Source organism: Rosa chinensis, chromosome 5 (assembly GCF_002994745.2).
Source record: "Rosa chinensis cultivar Old Blush chromosome 5, RchiOBHm-V2, whole genome shotgun sequence".
Classification (NCBI taxonomy): domain Eukaryota; kingdom Viridiplantae; phylum Streptophyta; class Magnoliopsida; order Rosales; family Rosaceae; genus Rosa; species Rosa chinensis.
The window spans coordinates 78,477,826-78,493,092 of NC_037092.1; the positions used below are offsets into that span (position 1 = coordinate 78,477,826).

General features: G+C 41.9%; 2 protein-coding genes across 5 annotated transcripts; one reads left to right on the forward strand and one right to left on the reverse strand.

Annotated features, from left to right (window-relative positions):
* The first annotated feature begins 8,163 nt into the window (after positions 1-8,163).
* LOC112164145 lies at positions 8,164-9,786 on the forward strand. Its single transcript, XM_024300380.1, has one exon. The coding sequence runs from the start codon at positions 8,164-8,166 to the stop codon at positions 9,784-9,786; it is 1,623 nt and encodes a 540-aa protein (XP_024156148.1).
* Positions 9,787-9,944: 158 nt separating this feature from the next.
* Positions 9,945-15,267, reverse strand: LOC112167431. Of its 4 annotated transcripts, none has more exons than XM_024304452.2 (6): positions 15,116-15,267; positions 14,309-14,386; positions 12,773-12,884; positions 12,519-12,634; positions 11,704-11,795; positions 9,945-10,082 (listed from the first exon to the last, which is right to left on the reverse strand). In XM_024304452.2, exons 1-5 carry the CDS (start codon positions 15,220-15,222, stop codon positions 11,720-11,722), a joined length of 489 nt encoding a protein of 162 aa, XP_024160220.1. In that variant the 5' UTR covers positions 15,223-15,267; the 3' UTR covers positions 9,945-10,082; positions 11,704-11,719. The 4 variants fall into 4 exon arrangements, 3 of the variants coding, with proteins under 3 accessions (XP_024160220.1, XP_040362741.1, XP_024160216.1); XR_002923774.2 differs by having other exon boundaries at positions 9,949-10,082; positions 13,068-14,386; XM_040506807.1 differs by lacking the exons at positions 9,945-10,082; positions 11,704-11,795 and adding an exon at positions 14,520-14,802 and having other exon boundaries at positions 12,361-12,634; positions 13,068-14,386.

Consider the following 15,267-nt stretch of genomic DNA (forward strand, 5'->3'; position numbering starts at 1 on the left):
CAACATATCCGCGACCGACATGGGGTAGACGTCTTTAGGCGTAGCGACATTAAGGTCTCTGTAATCCACGTAGACCCTCATCTTACCATTCTTCTTACGGACTGGCACGATATTGGACAACCACTTATTGTATTTGGCCACCCGAATGATGCCTGATCTATGCATCTTTTCAACTTCTTCTTTGACCAAAACCTGAGTTTCGGAGTTCATTCTTCGCGGCTCTTGCTTCACAGGCCTCTTGTCAGGGAGTGTTGGTAGTTGATGGCAAACCAAGTCCGGTGATAGGCCGGGCATGTCTTCATATTTCTCCGCGAAGCAGTCTTTGAACTCTAATAATAACTCAATGAGCCTCTGTTTCTCTCTAGGCTCTAAGTAAGTGCTGATAGCCACTTTCATAGGTTCAGTTGCTGTTCCGAGATTGACTTTCTCTGTAGGATCTCTGACCTTCGGAGGGGTGTCATCTAGCGCTGCTGGGGCCAGCTGAATTTCTTCTGCATCTTCTGTTTCTTGGTCAAAGAGCTCCTCGTTGACAATTTCCAAGGTCGCGACACGATCATAGGCCTCTTTTTCCACCAGGTACGAGGATAGTCTTTCGTACAAAGAGTGGAAGGCCTCTATCCGTTCCTCTGGAAGGTCGTAATCCATTAATCGTTTAAGGGTTTGGGCACAGCGTGGCCAGGCCTTTCCAAGCCCTCTTTTGCGAGCGCAAGCCTCCACTGTGCCAATTCAGAGGCCGTCACCCCTGTGGGATGGCCTTTGTCATCGATGCCACTAACCTGCAATGGAGTAATTGGCTCCAAGTAGTACCTGGCATCTACATAGTTTGCGAAAACTTGGAATGGGCGAGGATCTGCTTTAATCACCTCTGCTTGATCTGTTACCATATTCCACATTACCAGCTCCTGGTGGAGAGTTGAAGGAACACAATAGCTTCGGTGAATCCAATCGCACCCCAGGATGGCGCTATAGGCTGCGTAACAATCTGTCACGAAGAAAGCATAGACTCCCTCTGCTGGTCCTACCTTGATACGTAGAAACAATAAGCTCAAAGTCTTTGTGACTGTCCCTGTGAAGTTCTTCAGCGTGAGGGACGTAGACTGGATTTTCTCTTTCTTGATCCCAAGTAAGTGCATGGTTCTTGTGGTGATAACGTTGACGGCGGCCCCTGTGTCGACCGTGACCTTGCTAACTGTAGTGCCAGCCATCTCCACTGTTACATATAAAGGTCGCATGTGTTGAACCATCGAGGGCGTTGGTCTTGTGAAGCTCATAAAGAAACGCTTACCCTCGGCGTCTTCAGTCTCTTGAACCACTGCCTCTGCCAAAGGTGTTGTTGCAGCCGACGTGATTTGCAGAGGCTGATCGCTACCTTCTTCATTCTCCACACACTCCTGCTCGGCAACTGGCAAAGCATATCTCGCAGGAAGTACGTAAACCATATTGCAGGAAGTATCAACCGCCTCAGTTTCGTCTATGTCGTCCTCCAGGTTGAGCTTCGGCTCTCCAACCGGGATGTTAGTGTTGAACTGCTTTGCCAGCCGATTTACCAATGACTCTTCTGCAAGGCCCTTTACTTCACACTGTTTCTGTTCTCGCAGCTCGACCATCAACAATGGCGAGTCTGATTTCTGTTCCTCTACAAGTATCTCCTTTGGGGGCGCGACCACCAGACTTTGGACTTTCTTAGGTCTCCACTGTAAAGCTTCTGCAGTGATGCCCTTGCTCTCAAATCTTTCAAAAACTGAGGGTTTGGCTTCTGGTTCCTCTTGAAACAACCTGCGCCTAACATGTGGCCGCCTGGTTGGCGAGTTGTCCTTTCTAGCTAGCGGAGGTGTCCTCTTGGTCGTGATCCTGCAGAAAACACTAGGCTTAGAGGCTCCTGACTCTGAGCGCGCCTGTTTTTGAAAACTGAGGGGAGCTACCAGTGGCTTAGCAGCTAACGCCTCCATCTCCCTCTGATATTGCGCAGGAGATTTAACCAGTTGCGACGGCTTGATCAGGCCCTGATCCAGAGCCTCCAAGGCACGCTTGGCTTCTCCGAACCTGCGCTGCAATTTCCTTTTTCTGGAAGGGCTGATCTCCACTGCTTTCCCCTTCTCTCTAGTATACCATTTTCCTTCTTTGATGGTGGACGTCGAAGCAGGAGGAATATAAGGTTTGGTCACGACGTCTTTGTGCTCATGCTCAACCCGTCTGTCTTGTTTCTGATCGTTCGCGGCCGCTTTCAATTTCTTGAACAAGTTGGAATCCTTTGGGGAAGGAAGTGACCTTACCTCATCTGTCACCTTTGGGCTAGAAGGCTGGTAATTTCGTGATGGTGACCATTTGATTGGCGGGAGGGAACCAAAACGAAAATTCTGCTCGACTTCTTCGTGCGACACTTGGATGCTGCATTCTTCTTTACACCGCGAGCAAAGGACTACCGGTGAGGCTTCATTGATGGGCTTAGTTTTCTTCTTTACAGGGGTTTCCTCTCCTTCTTCCCCCTCTTCTTTCCCCATTGTAGTCAAATCCAGGGTTGGTTTCCTCTCGGACTTCTTGGGCCAGTTCACATCCACCATACCAACTCCGGTATCCGGGAAAGGGTTCAAGTCTACTAGTGCTGCCGCGGACACCGAAGCTTCTACCTGCAAACTGCCGTTATTAAGCCATACCTAAATTTGATCCTTTAGCTTCACGCAATTAGCTGTGTTATGGTTCCACAAGTTGTGGAATTTGCAGTACTTTTTTCCTTTCAGCTGATCCGGTCGAGGGAAAGGGAAAAAGTTTGTTTTCACCATCTTCGCGGCAATCATCTCATCTAGAATTTCATGTGCCTTATTGGCATCATATGTATATGTCGCAAACTTAGGCTTGGTAAAAGCCATAGACTTGAGCTTGACAAGCTCCTTAGATATCTTTAACTGCTTGAGGGTTGAATTCTTCCTACCTGTCAACTCTAGTGCGGAGACATCGTTCTCCTCTGCTTCAGCTTTATCTTCACTTTGGAAAACCTCTTCCCCTTGATGGTGATAGTAAGGATCATAGGTTGGTTGTAGGTATCCAAGAGCGGCCACTGTGCGGTGTTTCCCGGGCACGTATGTTCCTTTGGACGCATTTTTTCTAGCGTCAGTCTCTCTGAGGAAATGCTCGAAGCTACCCACCTCTGTGATCAGCTCTCCCATTGACTGGATCATGCTGCCATGTTGCTTCTTTCGTTGGCGTGGTTCCAAACCCTTGATCGCTAGCTTGACCAATTCTTTTTCAGGGAGGATCACACTCAGTTTGGCTTTCTGGATCTGAAAGCATTGAAGATAGGCAACGGTAGGCTCGGTGGGTTGTTGGGACATCTGAGTAAGAGAGGCCAAATCGACCTCTGGCTCAATGGGTCCAAAAGTTTCTCGGAAGAGCTTTTCCATCGCTGGCCAATCTGCCACTGTTCCTGGTCGGAGTTTGGAAAACCATCTGAATGCGGCTCCAGAAAGGGAAGTGCCAAAGATCCTGCACTTAAGGATGTCATCATTCTGGTATTGACCACATTGCACCCTGAACCTGGCCAAATGCGTTACCGCGTTCTCAGTGTCCTCTCCTGAAAAAATAGAAAATATGATATTCTTATAACCTCTTGGAAAGGGTGCGAGCATTATATGTGGCGGGAAAGGTCCCTCATAGACCCCATCCATTTGGGCCCTAGGGTTGGCCAACCTGATCATCTCCTCTACCTCTTCACGTCTCACATACTCTAGACCAGGAGGAGGAGGGTTCGCCACAGTCTGGCGAGCAAACTGCAAGGGTATGGTGTGGTTGACAGTCGCTGTTCTTTCCCTTATGCGAATAGTCTGGGGATTAGCAGACTGTTGAAGAGTTACTGCTAGTACGGGCGCATCTTTGACCAATGTTGTTATCTTGATGGGGTTGCCTGCCTGGTCAATGCCATAGTAATTATCTGGGAGTTCATGGTAGACATTCTCCGCCCCGTCGCTGTCGTACTGAGTAAACCCTACGGGATCAGCTGGAGTACCATCAACGGTCTTCTGGGTCTTATCCTTTTGCGTGGCTGATGGCATGTCCTTGCCACCGCCAATCACCAAAGCTCTTTCCTTGGTTTTTGTTGATGCGGCAGTAGCCGTTACAAGAAGTGTGGCCGTACTGCTACTAGCCTTTTCACGAGCGTTTGGTGGTATATATTTACCAGAACCAGAGGGCTGACCAAGGGAGCCGAGGATGGCATTAGGATCACCTAGTGCTTTGTTCAATACTTTTTTAGCCTGGTTCAACTCGGCTCTCTACATGGCGACCTCTGTTGCCAGATTAGAACCATCCTTGCGAAGACTCGCCAAATCTGACGTAGTTTGCTTAGTTTGGCTCACGATGGCTTTCATAACTTCCTTTTGATGTTGACTCTGCTCATCAGTGATACCTCTGGCATGGGCCCTTACCGCATTCTCCGATCGTGCGATTTGTTGCTTAGTATCCTCAGCATGTTGGGCAATGCGCTGGTCTAGTTCGGGTATAAGCTGATCCGTTTTCGCGGTTTCCCTTTCAAAGTCAGCAGCTACCTTCACGAGATGGTTCTCGATATTCTCCATAATGATCGCGAGTTTTTCCTCGAAGGTCGCTGCTTCTGGAATAGGCTTCTGAACGAAAGCTTCTCTTTCCACACTTTCCGCGGCATCAGAAACCACGGTAGTGTTGACAGGCTCACTTGCTTGGTTAGTAATGACCCTTTGACCCTCAGTAGCGGTCGGGTGATTCTCTCCCAGTCCAGTTGACATATTGGTTGATTGTGGATAACGAGAGAACCTTTGAGTCACTTGTTCTTCAGAAAGACCACGACAGTCCGCGCGAAGGTGCGGTCTGTAACTGGAGGTCTTATGCTTTGAGCAGTTAGCGTAAACCTTTTGGTAAGGGTTTTCGCTTGACTTCCCAATGGTTTCGTTCGCGAAAATCTAGAGTCCCACTGGGTGTGCCAAAATGTTTGACGCGAAAATCATGTGTGGTACAAACTGTCTCTTTTGAATGCGGGACCGTGCCAGCACCGTGGGGTGCAGTTGTCGGAGCGTCCCTTGACCTGACTTCTTGATCAAGCGTTGTGGACGAGGAGAGCACCAACCTCGTCACAAGGCTCTTTTCTCTGCCTTACGAGAAAGGACTTCTTGCCTTACGGATAAGGGCTTTGGTTGTGATCTCTTCGCGTCACCGAATCGATACTCAACGTTGTAGGTTGAGCAGAGCAATCACTGGGAAGTTTGGAGAAAGCACAGGGTTTGCTAAAGCGTGACTTTAGCTTCGAGGGGGTTGCGAGGGCGTTACCCTTGCTTCGCTGGTAGTATCGGTGGCAGTAGCACTAACAGTCGGCTCTTGGAGATACTAGGATTGGAAGCACGGTCACCGGGTTTCAACAAGGTTGAAGGTTTGCTCCGGGAAGGCATAATCCGAGGGATTGATTGATTTGAGAGTTGTCCTTGAAACCTGGTATTTATACTTAGGGTTTCGACCGTTCCTTGCCATAGAAGGATTATTGATTGTAGTTTCCTATTCAATCTCCGCTACCTGACTCCAATAAGGGCTCGTTTTCCTTACGGGTTTCGGAATGGGTGAAGCTATAACCCAATCCCAAGTAGACTTATTTTTGGACCGCAGATATCGGTCTGCTACACTAAATCCATTAAAAGATCTTGCCAAAATTACTTTTGGGCTCAAACAAAAAGGAAAGAGACTTATGTCTAGGCGACTATCCCTATATCATATCTCACCAATAGTAGTGGTTTCCATTGGGCTCGACTTACAACTTGGAATCAATTGAGATATTAATTAAGTTTATAACAAACTTAAAAAATGTTGTGTGACATGCTTAAGGAATATTGGATTAAACATAACTTTGTTGAGGGTAGCTGTTCTATAGTCCCATTGCACAAACGAGGTCCTCTGTTCGAGTACCTAAGTATGTAAATGTAAAAGTAACTTAGAAAGTTTAGGAATGACATAATGTTTGTAGTCTGAACCTTGTATATATTACTAACATTAACCCAAGCAATGAGCACGTGTGAACAAGAAGAAGAGTGCAGGCTGAAGGACTACAAATATTAAGCGCTGCATGGGAGGCAACCCATTTCAACTGAAGCTTCTAGAGCTCTGCTCTTTGACTTTGTAAACAGTGAATGCCCCTGGGGCTTCCGATTATCTTAATATAGTCTTTTTGCATACAAAAAAAAAAAAACACAAATTGAATGTAACTATCTCATGTCCTTTGCCCGAACTCTTTCTTCTCCTTCTTCAAATTGAATTTCCGTCAATTGTTGCCATTGGGTAGGCATAACAGCAATCGGGGTGGTTGCGTCACCCATTTGTAGTTACCCTCCAAAAAGGAGGTATTTTTGCGATCACTTGGATATCTCACACACCACACTCACTTTAATCTCTTCCACAATTCACTTTCCGCTAAAGCAAACCAAACTCTTCTTGTTCTTGAATTGTCTTGAAATTCTTGATTTGAGCAACAACCTTATTTATTAGGGAGAGATACCATTTTCTCTACCCTCCAGCAAAAGGCTCCGGATGCTTGACTTGTCCAGTAATCAATTCCACGGTGAAATTCCGTGTCTTCATTGTTCCAACGAGCAGTGAAGTTAACTAGTTTTAGAGTTAGCAACAATAAATTCACAGGGCAATCCCATAAATAGAGGAGATTCTTTCATTCTTTTGTTTGTCCTCATGTTTTCCTAGCTAGGCTAGTTTTTTTTATTTTTTTATTATTTTTTATCAAGAAGAACTTAATTAATAATGAACTGCTTACAACGAGTTTTAGGCAACATCTCTTACACAGAAATGGCCACTAGACTTCACACTGGAACTCTATAATGACTAACACTACAACTAAATGGCAAAGACAACAAGCACCAGAGCAGTGAATCCTTGAAATCTCATCTCTCATCCAACCAATAAGAACACTGAAACTAGACAACTCACTTGTGTCGACACTAACTCGTCACCTAGAGTCCACCTGACCAGCTCTGATCGACCAAGCCAACACTCGTTGTGACCTAAACTCGACCAAAAAGATTGCTGGACATTCAGACCTGGGACTAAAGTAAACCCAACATTGTCACCACCCTATTGTCAACACCGTCAACCCACAACTGCTCCAAACCGCCATCGCCTCAGACCCAAAACCAAACAGGAACGACTCACTAGAAGGCCAATAATGCTCGTCTGTGCACAGCCAGATATTTTCGCTGACCCAAAACCAGAAAGGAATGTCCCACTAAAAGGCCGAAGAGAAGGTTGTCTCTGCCACAACCTGTAGTGTCTTATTACCAACAAAATAAAACATGAAAAAAAAGCCAAACCCTAAAGCACTAGTAACAGCCAAGCCCGCCACCATGGCAAACCCGGTCCAGTCGCACCACCACCATCCCACCGCCGCCCTTGAGTAAACAAAAAAGAAAACTGAATATATAGTGTTCAACTAGTCATCATGCGACAAAGAATTTTATGCTCACGTATCATTACATTTAAATTCAAATTGTTGAGATTAAAATACTTTCATTTAATCTCAACTTTTGAATTCAAATCTAATTAGAGGTGATCACCTGTGACCAACAAACTCATAATAGAAAATTGGGGAAGAATAAGAAGAACAAAAACAAACATAGAAATGTAAACCTCTTTTTATTTTATTTTTTTTTTCAGCAAAACAAAATAAGATTTACAACAGAAACCTTTTAATACAACCAATACCCAAACTATCAAAATGAAAGGCTTGACTTGCTGATAAATATAAACAGTTGCTCCAGGATTGGACTTCAAGGTGGTGACCAGTTTGAGTTAAAGCATCTGGCCGAAATATGTTTCACGTTTTATGTGTTTGAAAGAGACATTTCCAATTTTATTCATAGAAATGTAAACGTTTATTTTCAGCTTGAAATCGACGTTTGCATGGATGCAATAATGCATGCCCTACTTCAATAATTAATCAATTGTTCTTTTGTACCTATCGACCTAGCTCGGTTGTGGTACCTAATAAGCTGCTTTTGACTATAAATACCATAGCAGGTTGGAAGCTATGGAAAGCAAAAACAAAAGAATCTCGATCGATCAGTATCACTAATCTGAGAGAGAAAAGAAGAGATCAGAGAGAGAGGAAAAGTGCTGATTAGCTAAGCCAGAGAGAAAATAACAGAAATGTCGGTTCTATTACCTCCCACCATTGCGATCAAAACAGGCTGGGGTAATGCCAACGTCTACATGAACTACAACGATGATTCTAATTCTCAGACTAGGGGCTTCCTCAAATTCAATGGAGGGAATGTTTTCAGCCCGCTAGCGAAGTTCGAAGTGGTGGCCGCAAATACTGGAATAGGAATGGTGCATTTAAGATGCTCTCACAATAAGAAGTTCTTGCGAGTGAGGGCCCAGGGCGGTGGGTACATTTCTCCAGACGCTGACGAACCAGAAGAAGACCAATCAAAATGGTCATGTACGTTATTCCAGCCCAGACCTGTAGATGGCAATCCAGACCGCGTTCGGTTGTTCCATGTCCAACTACAGAAATATCCGGTGTTCGATAACACTTATTACTTTTGGGTGGGCTATAATAATCCAGCCCAGCAGGATATCCTGGAAATCATTGACCTTGAATCGTTAGTGATACTGCCGAGGCATGTGGCCTTCAAAGGCCATAATGGAAAATATCTCGGAACAATAGAGCTGAACAACCAACGGTATCTGGCATTCGATTACGCTGCCAAGGGTCGCCCTGAAACCTGGTTCGAGGTATCCACCGATGGTCATGGAAGGGCACAGATCATGTCAAACCACACTAAAACATTTTGGAGGAACGCAGGTACTACTAATTGGATTTGGTCTGATGTAGAAAGCGCCAACGACCTCACCACCCACAGCAACTTTTGGCCTGTGAAGGTCAACAATAATACCATCGCTCTCAACAGCTCCACCAACAACAATTTTTGCTCACTGATCGCCCTTAATAGCACAACAGACTGTCTCAACGCTGCCTACTCTAGCATTGCCCCCGAGTCACACCTGGTGATGGAAGAACTCGTGCTCTCCAGAAGCATCTACAATGCCGATTTCGACCTCGCCAATGCCATAATCTATGGCGAGACCCCGGTGACGATGGCCACAGCAAACGCCAGCAACAATACCGATGCAGAAAACACTGTAGAATTCAAGTTCGCCTATGTTGAGAGTAAGAGCAGCACATGGAGTACTAGTCATTCATGGATGGCGGGAGTGAGTGTAACGGCCTCGTTCAAAATTCCATTCATCGGAGGCACCGAGGTCACTGCTACTGCTGAGTATTCCGGATCCTATGAGTGGGGAGAAACTATCACAACCGAAAATACATTGGAGACCACCTACTCGGTTGTCGTGCTGCCAAGAACTTCTATATCCGTGAGCCTCGTAGCCACCAAGGGTTCTTGTGACGTTCCTTATTCCTACTATCAGAGGGATGTGCTCTACAATGGAAAGACCGTCGTGTACAAGAAGGATGACGGTCTGTACACGGGGATCAACTCGTACAATTTCCGTTACGAGGCAACGACCTTAACTCAGGCCAGATCTGATACTCCTGCCACGCTGGTGCAGAAGCTTCCCGACCCATTGACTGACCCGTCCATAGAACAAAAGGTACCGCTGCCATTCCCATCGGCAGAAGCACAGATCTCGCAGCTGTTCTCATCATCAGAGGAGATCGCTCAAGAACCTAACCTGCCAGATGTGGCCCAGCAGTTAGAGGAGACCACAGAGATGCATAAGTCATCTCTGTCACCAAGAGTTTGATTTCTCCAGGAACTGATGGATGTTTGTGGGTAGCATCGCTGGAAACCCTCACGAGACTACACTCGTCCCATAGGACCACCCTATGGGATTAAAAGTCTTATTGCATGTGCTAAATGCAACCGCATTTCCTTCTGGTTTCGTGTTTAAGTTTCTTGAATTTTACTTTGAGTTGTAATAATATTCTTGTACCCTGACCCAGTAAGAATCTCTACAGGAATAAAACTGTTGTGTTTCCTTTTACCTCCAGGATGAACTTTTAGATGCTTGCGATTGTATTTTGCATGATTTGAATATGCCTGAGATTTATTATTCATGCTTGTGTCAGTAATCGACTTAACTCTAGGTATGCACATCATTAGGATATATTAATGGTAAAACAAGATTGATTGAATGAGATGTCGGAAGCATGTCACGGTAGAAACATGATTTTGTGAAGCGTCAAAATCAAATAAAACAAACTAAAATCCACTAGCAAATATGGACACAAGTCACAACTATAAGAAACAAAAGAGAAACTTTTCTAATTTAGGAGTTTATTTATTCAATATCTCAAAGCTTTTTAAACTTATTCAAATAAGGTGCTTACATAAAGCACAATTCCTAAATCTAATAAGAATAGAAAAGGTAAATAACAATTTCTTATAGACGAAAACAAGGAAACCTAATTTAACTCAAACTAGTATTAAAATCCTAGAATCTAGAAAAATACCTAACTTTCCAAATCATGTCATTCTGTATATAGGTCTCAACCGAGATTTTCGCTTGAGAAACCTTATATATCCAAAAGAGCCATTTACGAGTAATTCCATCATTAAGAAGCCTATTTAAATACAAATTTTCAATCTTCAAATTGTTCTTCTTGATATGACGACGCTTCTTTCTTTTTGATATTCTCTATTGAAATTGACTATAATTTCGTCCTACATCAATCTCCTCCACTTGAAAAGAACTTGACCTCGAGTTTCGCTTGAATGTAGCTCAATCATTTGTAGGAATAAAATATGATAAGCTATCAACTCAACATTCTTGAATTTAGAAGATATCACCATGAATCCTGCAATTAACGCGAGAGACCCGATGTATAGTTGTTCGCCTCTGCCTTATCAAGAGACTACGTCCACTTTAATATTTAACTATATGAGTTTTGAGACTTGGGGCCCTAGTGGATTACAAAGTATGTAATGAGATGTTGAGTAAGTGGGAAGAAGTCTCCTTTTATAGGGAATGGAAACCTCTTTCTGTTACGCCCCGTACCTAGATTTATCGGCTTACTGGTCATTTGGACAATAAAAGATTGAAATTTTTACTTTTTACTTTCATTTCGAACAATTAAGGAAAGTTTCAAAATTGACTTTTTCTTCGGTTAATTCGAGGAAACTTGCCTTACAAAAGATGTAGAGCTAGTTAAATAGAGTCTGCGGACATGCGGCATGCCAAAACTGGTAAGCTACCAAAAAAAAACAAAAAACACAGAAAAGCTGCTGAAATCACATCAACAAAGTTTTTAGGGCTAAATACAAATTACTACTCTGTGGTTTAGGTCCAAAATCAATTCAGTCCCTGAATTTCTAATTTCATCAAAAACACCCCTGCATTTTCAATTTTGATCTAATAGGTCCAATTTGTTAGTTTTCCGACAATTGATGTGGCTCATATATAGCCTATGTTTTATGATGTGGTGTCGAGGTGGTCTGCATAGTCAATTTAGGAGTGAGTCCCACTAATAAAAATAAATAGTTTTTCAACAAATAATCCAACTATAACTTGAACCCATAACAAAATATTAACGAATTAGACCTATTATATCAAAATTGAAAGTGCAGGGGTGTTTTTGATGAAATTAGAAGTCCAGGGACTGAATTGATTTTGGACCTAAACTACAGGGTACTAACTAGTATTTAGCCCAAATTTTATTACCTGAGTAAGACGAGGCTTATCTGATGTTCGTGCAACATCCCAATTTCTGGTGAGTGCAGTAAGTAGTGACGATTTCCCAACATTTGACCTTCCTAAAAAGGCAACAGAAGGCAATTGTATCACTTATTATTTCATTGAAGTATGTCTACAAAATTAAACAGTAAACTTTCTGATTCCAATAGTCTGAAAGCGACCTGAATATTGCTGACTAATGAGGAATATCAAGTCCATCAAAAGTTCCAAACTCGAGCATACAAATCAATTCTCCCTGATAGGGAGAGAAAGACGTTTATTCCTACGGCTAGGTAGAAGCCTAACTAACCTGACTATAAAAGACTGGTAATAGCATGCTTATAGGAAAACCAAATTATGATGAGACCACTGATTTTAACTTTTCTATAACAAAAGCATTACGACTTCTTCAAAAAGTGAAATATTTAATCTACCAATCAAAAACGGGAAGTAGCATACTCAAGATTACACACTCATAAATCACATCAGAAATAAAAGTAACTATAGTTAAAGAAAAAAAGGCAATAGTAAGGTTTCGGTGAAAAAAAACAAAGGAACCTGCAAATGCAATCTCTGGAAGATCAAGAGGAGGAAATGATGATGAAACTTTTGCAGCAGCAAAAAATGTCAATTTACTCCTAAATATCTACAAACATTAGTTATCAATAACAATGGTTTCACATGAGTCAGTAAAGAGTCTTACACTCCCAATAAATAAATTTAAGCTTGTTTCAGAAAACATGGAAAAAAATATATCCAATATTACAAACATGAGGATGTTTATCTAGACTTGCATTACATACATTTTCCTCAAAACTCTTTCGGAGCTGATAGAGAAAGGAGTATTATCCAATGGTGCAGAAAGCTCAGTGTTGTAGCCTGGCCTCTTCAGTTCAATCAAGCGTCTATGACCCAACAACTACAAATAATAAATAAATAAACATATTATATTTCAAGAATGAACAGAGAGAATATGAGGCACAAAGATTGGTTTTGAAAACCTGTATATAATCAATATCATATATCCAAACATCAAAAGATCTGTCACACAAATTACATTATCTTCGACATAGGAGAGGATTGACGGACATGGTTGGATTGCACGAAATTGTACGTTCTTTGATATCTCAGCGTTTTCCTCAACATCGTTTTCCTTTCCTTTAAGTTTTCTGCATGAAAAGAAAACTACAAACAATGAAAACTACTTTATATAGTTTAGAAAAGGTATTGCTTACCAATGGTTACAATAATATGTATAGAGAGAATTATGCAAAAAGAAATTGATATTAAGAACACACGACACAAATATTTCAGAAAAGATATACACACAAAAGCTATTGATAAAAACTGACCATTTGTAGCAATATTATCATCAAGACGTTTATTTGAAATGTCGTATGGATCTAGTCGCATTTGCTTCTTGTTCTTTGGCTGACCATCTAGCACCTCTGATCCTTCATCCGAGATATTCTTGTTCCGTGCTTTTTTCTTCACAGTATTTGGAAGAGATATATTTGGGGATTTTTGCAAGTCTGGTTTTATTTGGTTATGTTTCTTCAGTGAAGCACTCCGACCATCATCAGTTGTAATGGATTCCATCTTATCATCATCCTTAACTTTGGTTTTATTGGAACGTTTCTCACTTCTAACCTTAGGAGAAAAACGTTTAGTTTCAGAACATTGCTTATCAGAACCCCATGTAGAGCGAGGACGCAAAGTAGATCTACTGCTACTCTTAATATTACCAAAATTATCAGCCTCCTTAAATTTTGTTTCATTGTAAACTTTTGCACTTCTAACCTTGGAAGAAAAACGTTTAGTTTCAGAACATTGCTTATCAGAACCCCATGTAGAGCGAGGACGCGAAGTAGATCTACTGCTACTCTTAATATTACCAAAATTATCAGCCTCCTTAAATTTTGTTTCATTGTAAACTTTTGCACTTCTAACCTTGGGAGAAAAACGTTTAGTTTCAGAAGCATTCGCTAATCCATCAGAACCCCACTTAGAACAGGGACGAGAAGGAAACCTACTATTATTCTTTTCATTGCCGAAGTTATTAAACTTTTGCACTTCTCTCCTTGGGAGAAAACCGTTTAGTCTCAGAAGCACTCTCATTAGAACCCCGCTTGTAACGAGGACATGAAGGAGATCTACTGTAGTTCTTCTCATTAATATAACAATACTTCAATTGATTCTGTCCTTTTTTAGATAAAACCTTCCTATAAGGTGCCTCCCCATTACTATTAGCCTCCCAAGCTGCATCTCGATCAACATAGATTCTCTTCCTTCTATCAAAAACTCCCTGCCTCCGTTCTTCAGCAGAATGAAACTTCTTATCTCTTACACTTGATTTATAGTTCTCTTACCATTCTGACTCTCATTGACATTATTTTCAGCCTTCTTTCTTCCACTATTTGAAAACTTGGAATTTCCAACTGCTATTTTGAATTTCTTATTGAACTTAAACCTTAATTTTTCATCTGCAGACATTCTCTAATCGCTAGAGACTAGTTGAAAACCCTGAATTGTAGAAAATAGAAATTCCCCTACCAATAACTTAAAGATTCAGAAGATAATAGTCACAACTCACAAGGAAAATCTTCGTCTGGCATACACTTCAGAGCCCTGGCTGAAGATATTGAAATTCAAGCTGATGATTGAATCCCACCTGTAACATATACCAGATAAGAAAGAATACATTGCATACGCATTTTCACTAGCATTAGCATTTTCATTTAAAAAACCATAACTACATTTGTTTGGAATGAAATAACAAAAAAGAAAAAGAAAAAGAAACTCACATATCAAACTATATGCACATTTCCCCTCATACTGAAAACCTCCATTCTACTGAGCCCAATACAACTACTGGGCGCAGCAGAAATCATAAAACTTAAGCCTCACCACAGAGAAAGTTGAGCATAAATTCTCACAAAGTAGATATATGAGCATCTGATCTTCAAGGTTTAATCAAAGTAGCACTCCTTTGCAATCAAACAAATGCGCTGTTTGTTTCTATAGATTGGGCGTTACATTGGGTCCTTCCAATACCAAACCCACAGTTGGGATGAAGTTCCTAACAATCTACCCATACCAAATATTCTCAATATCACAATAAGAAATCATCATCAATACCTCATACAACTCATGGGCACAGAAGGAATTAAAAAATGAAGCATCTTTATATATCAGTTTGAGCTGAAATTCTCACAAAACATATTCTTTTTCATTAAAACACAGTCCTTTGCAATCAAACAAAGTCCTTTCGATGCCGAATTCACAGTTTAGATGAAGCTAATGGCATTTCGTTCCATACCAAATGTACCCAATATCTCATATCGCTATGAGCTTATCTTAAAAGAAATTTCAACTGAGAACAGATTCGTTTGGTACTTACCGGACTCCTTTGAACCTCAACGGCGACCACCCAAAGCACGAAGCCTTTAAAACCAGACCCAACTGTAAACTGCGAATTGGATCACTGCTCCAGTTCAGTTCTTGCATAACCAAGTCTTAAACTCTAAACCCTGACAATAAAATGGAAATGCC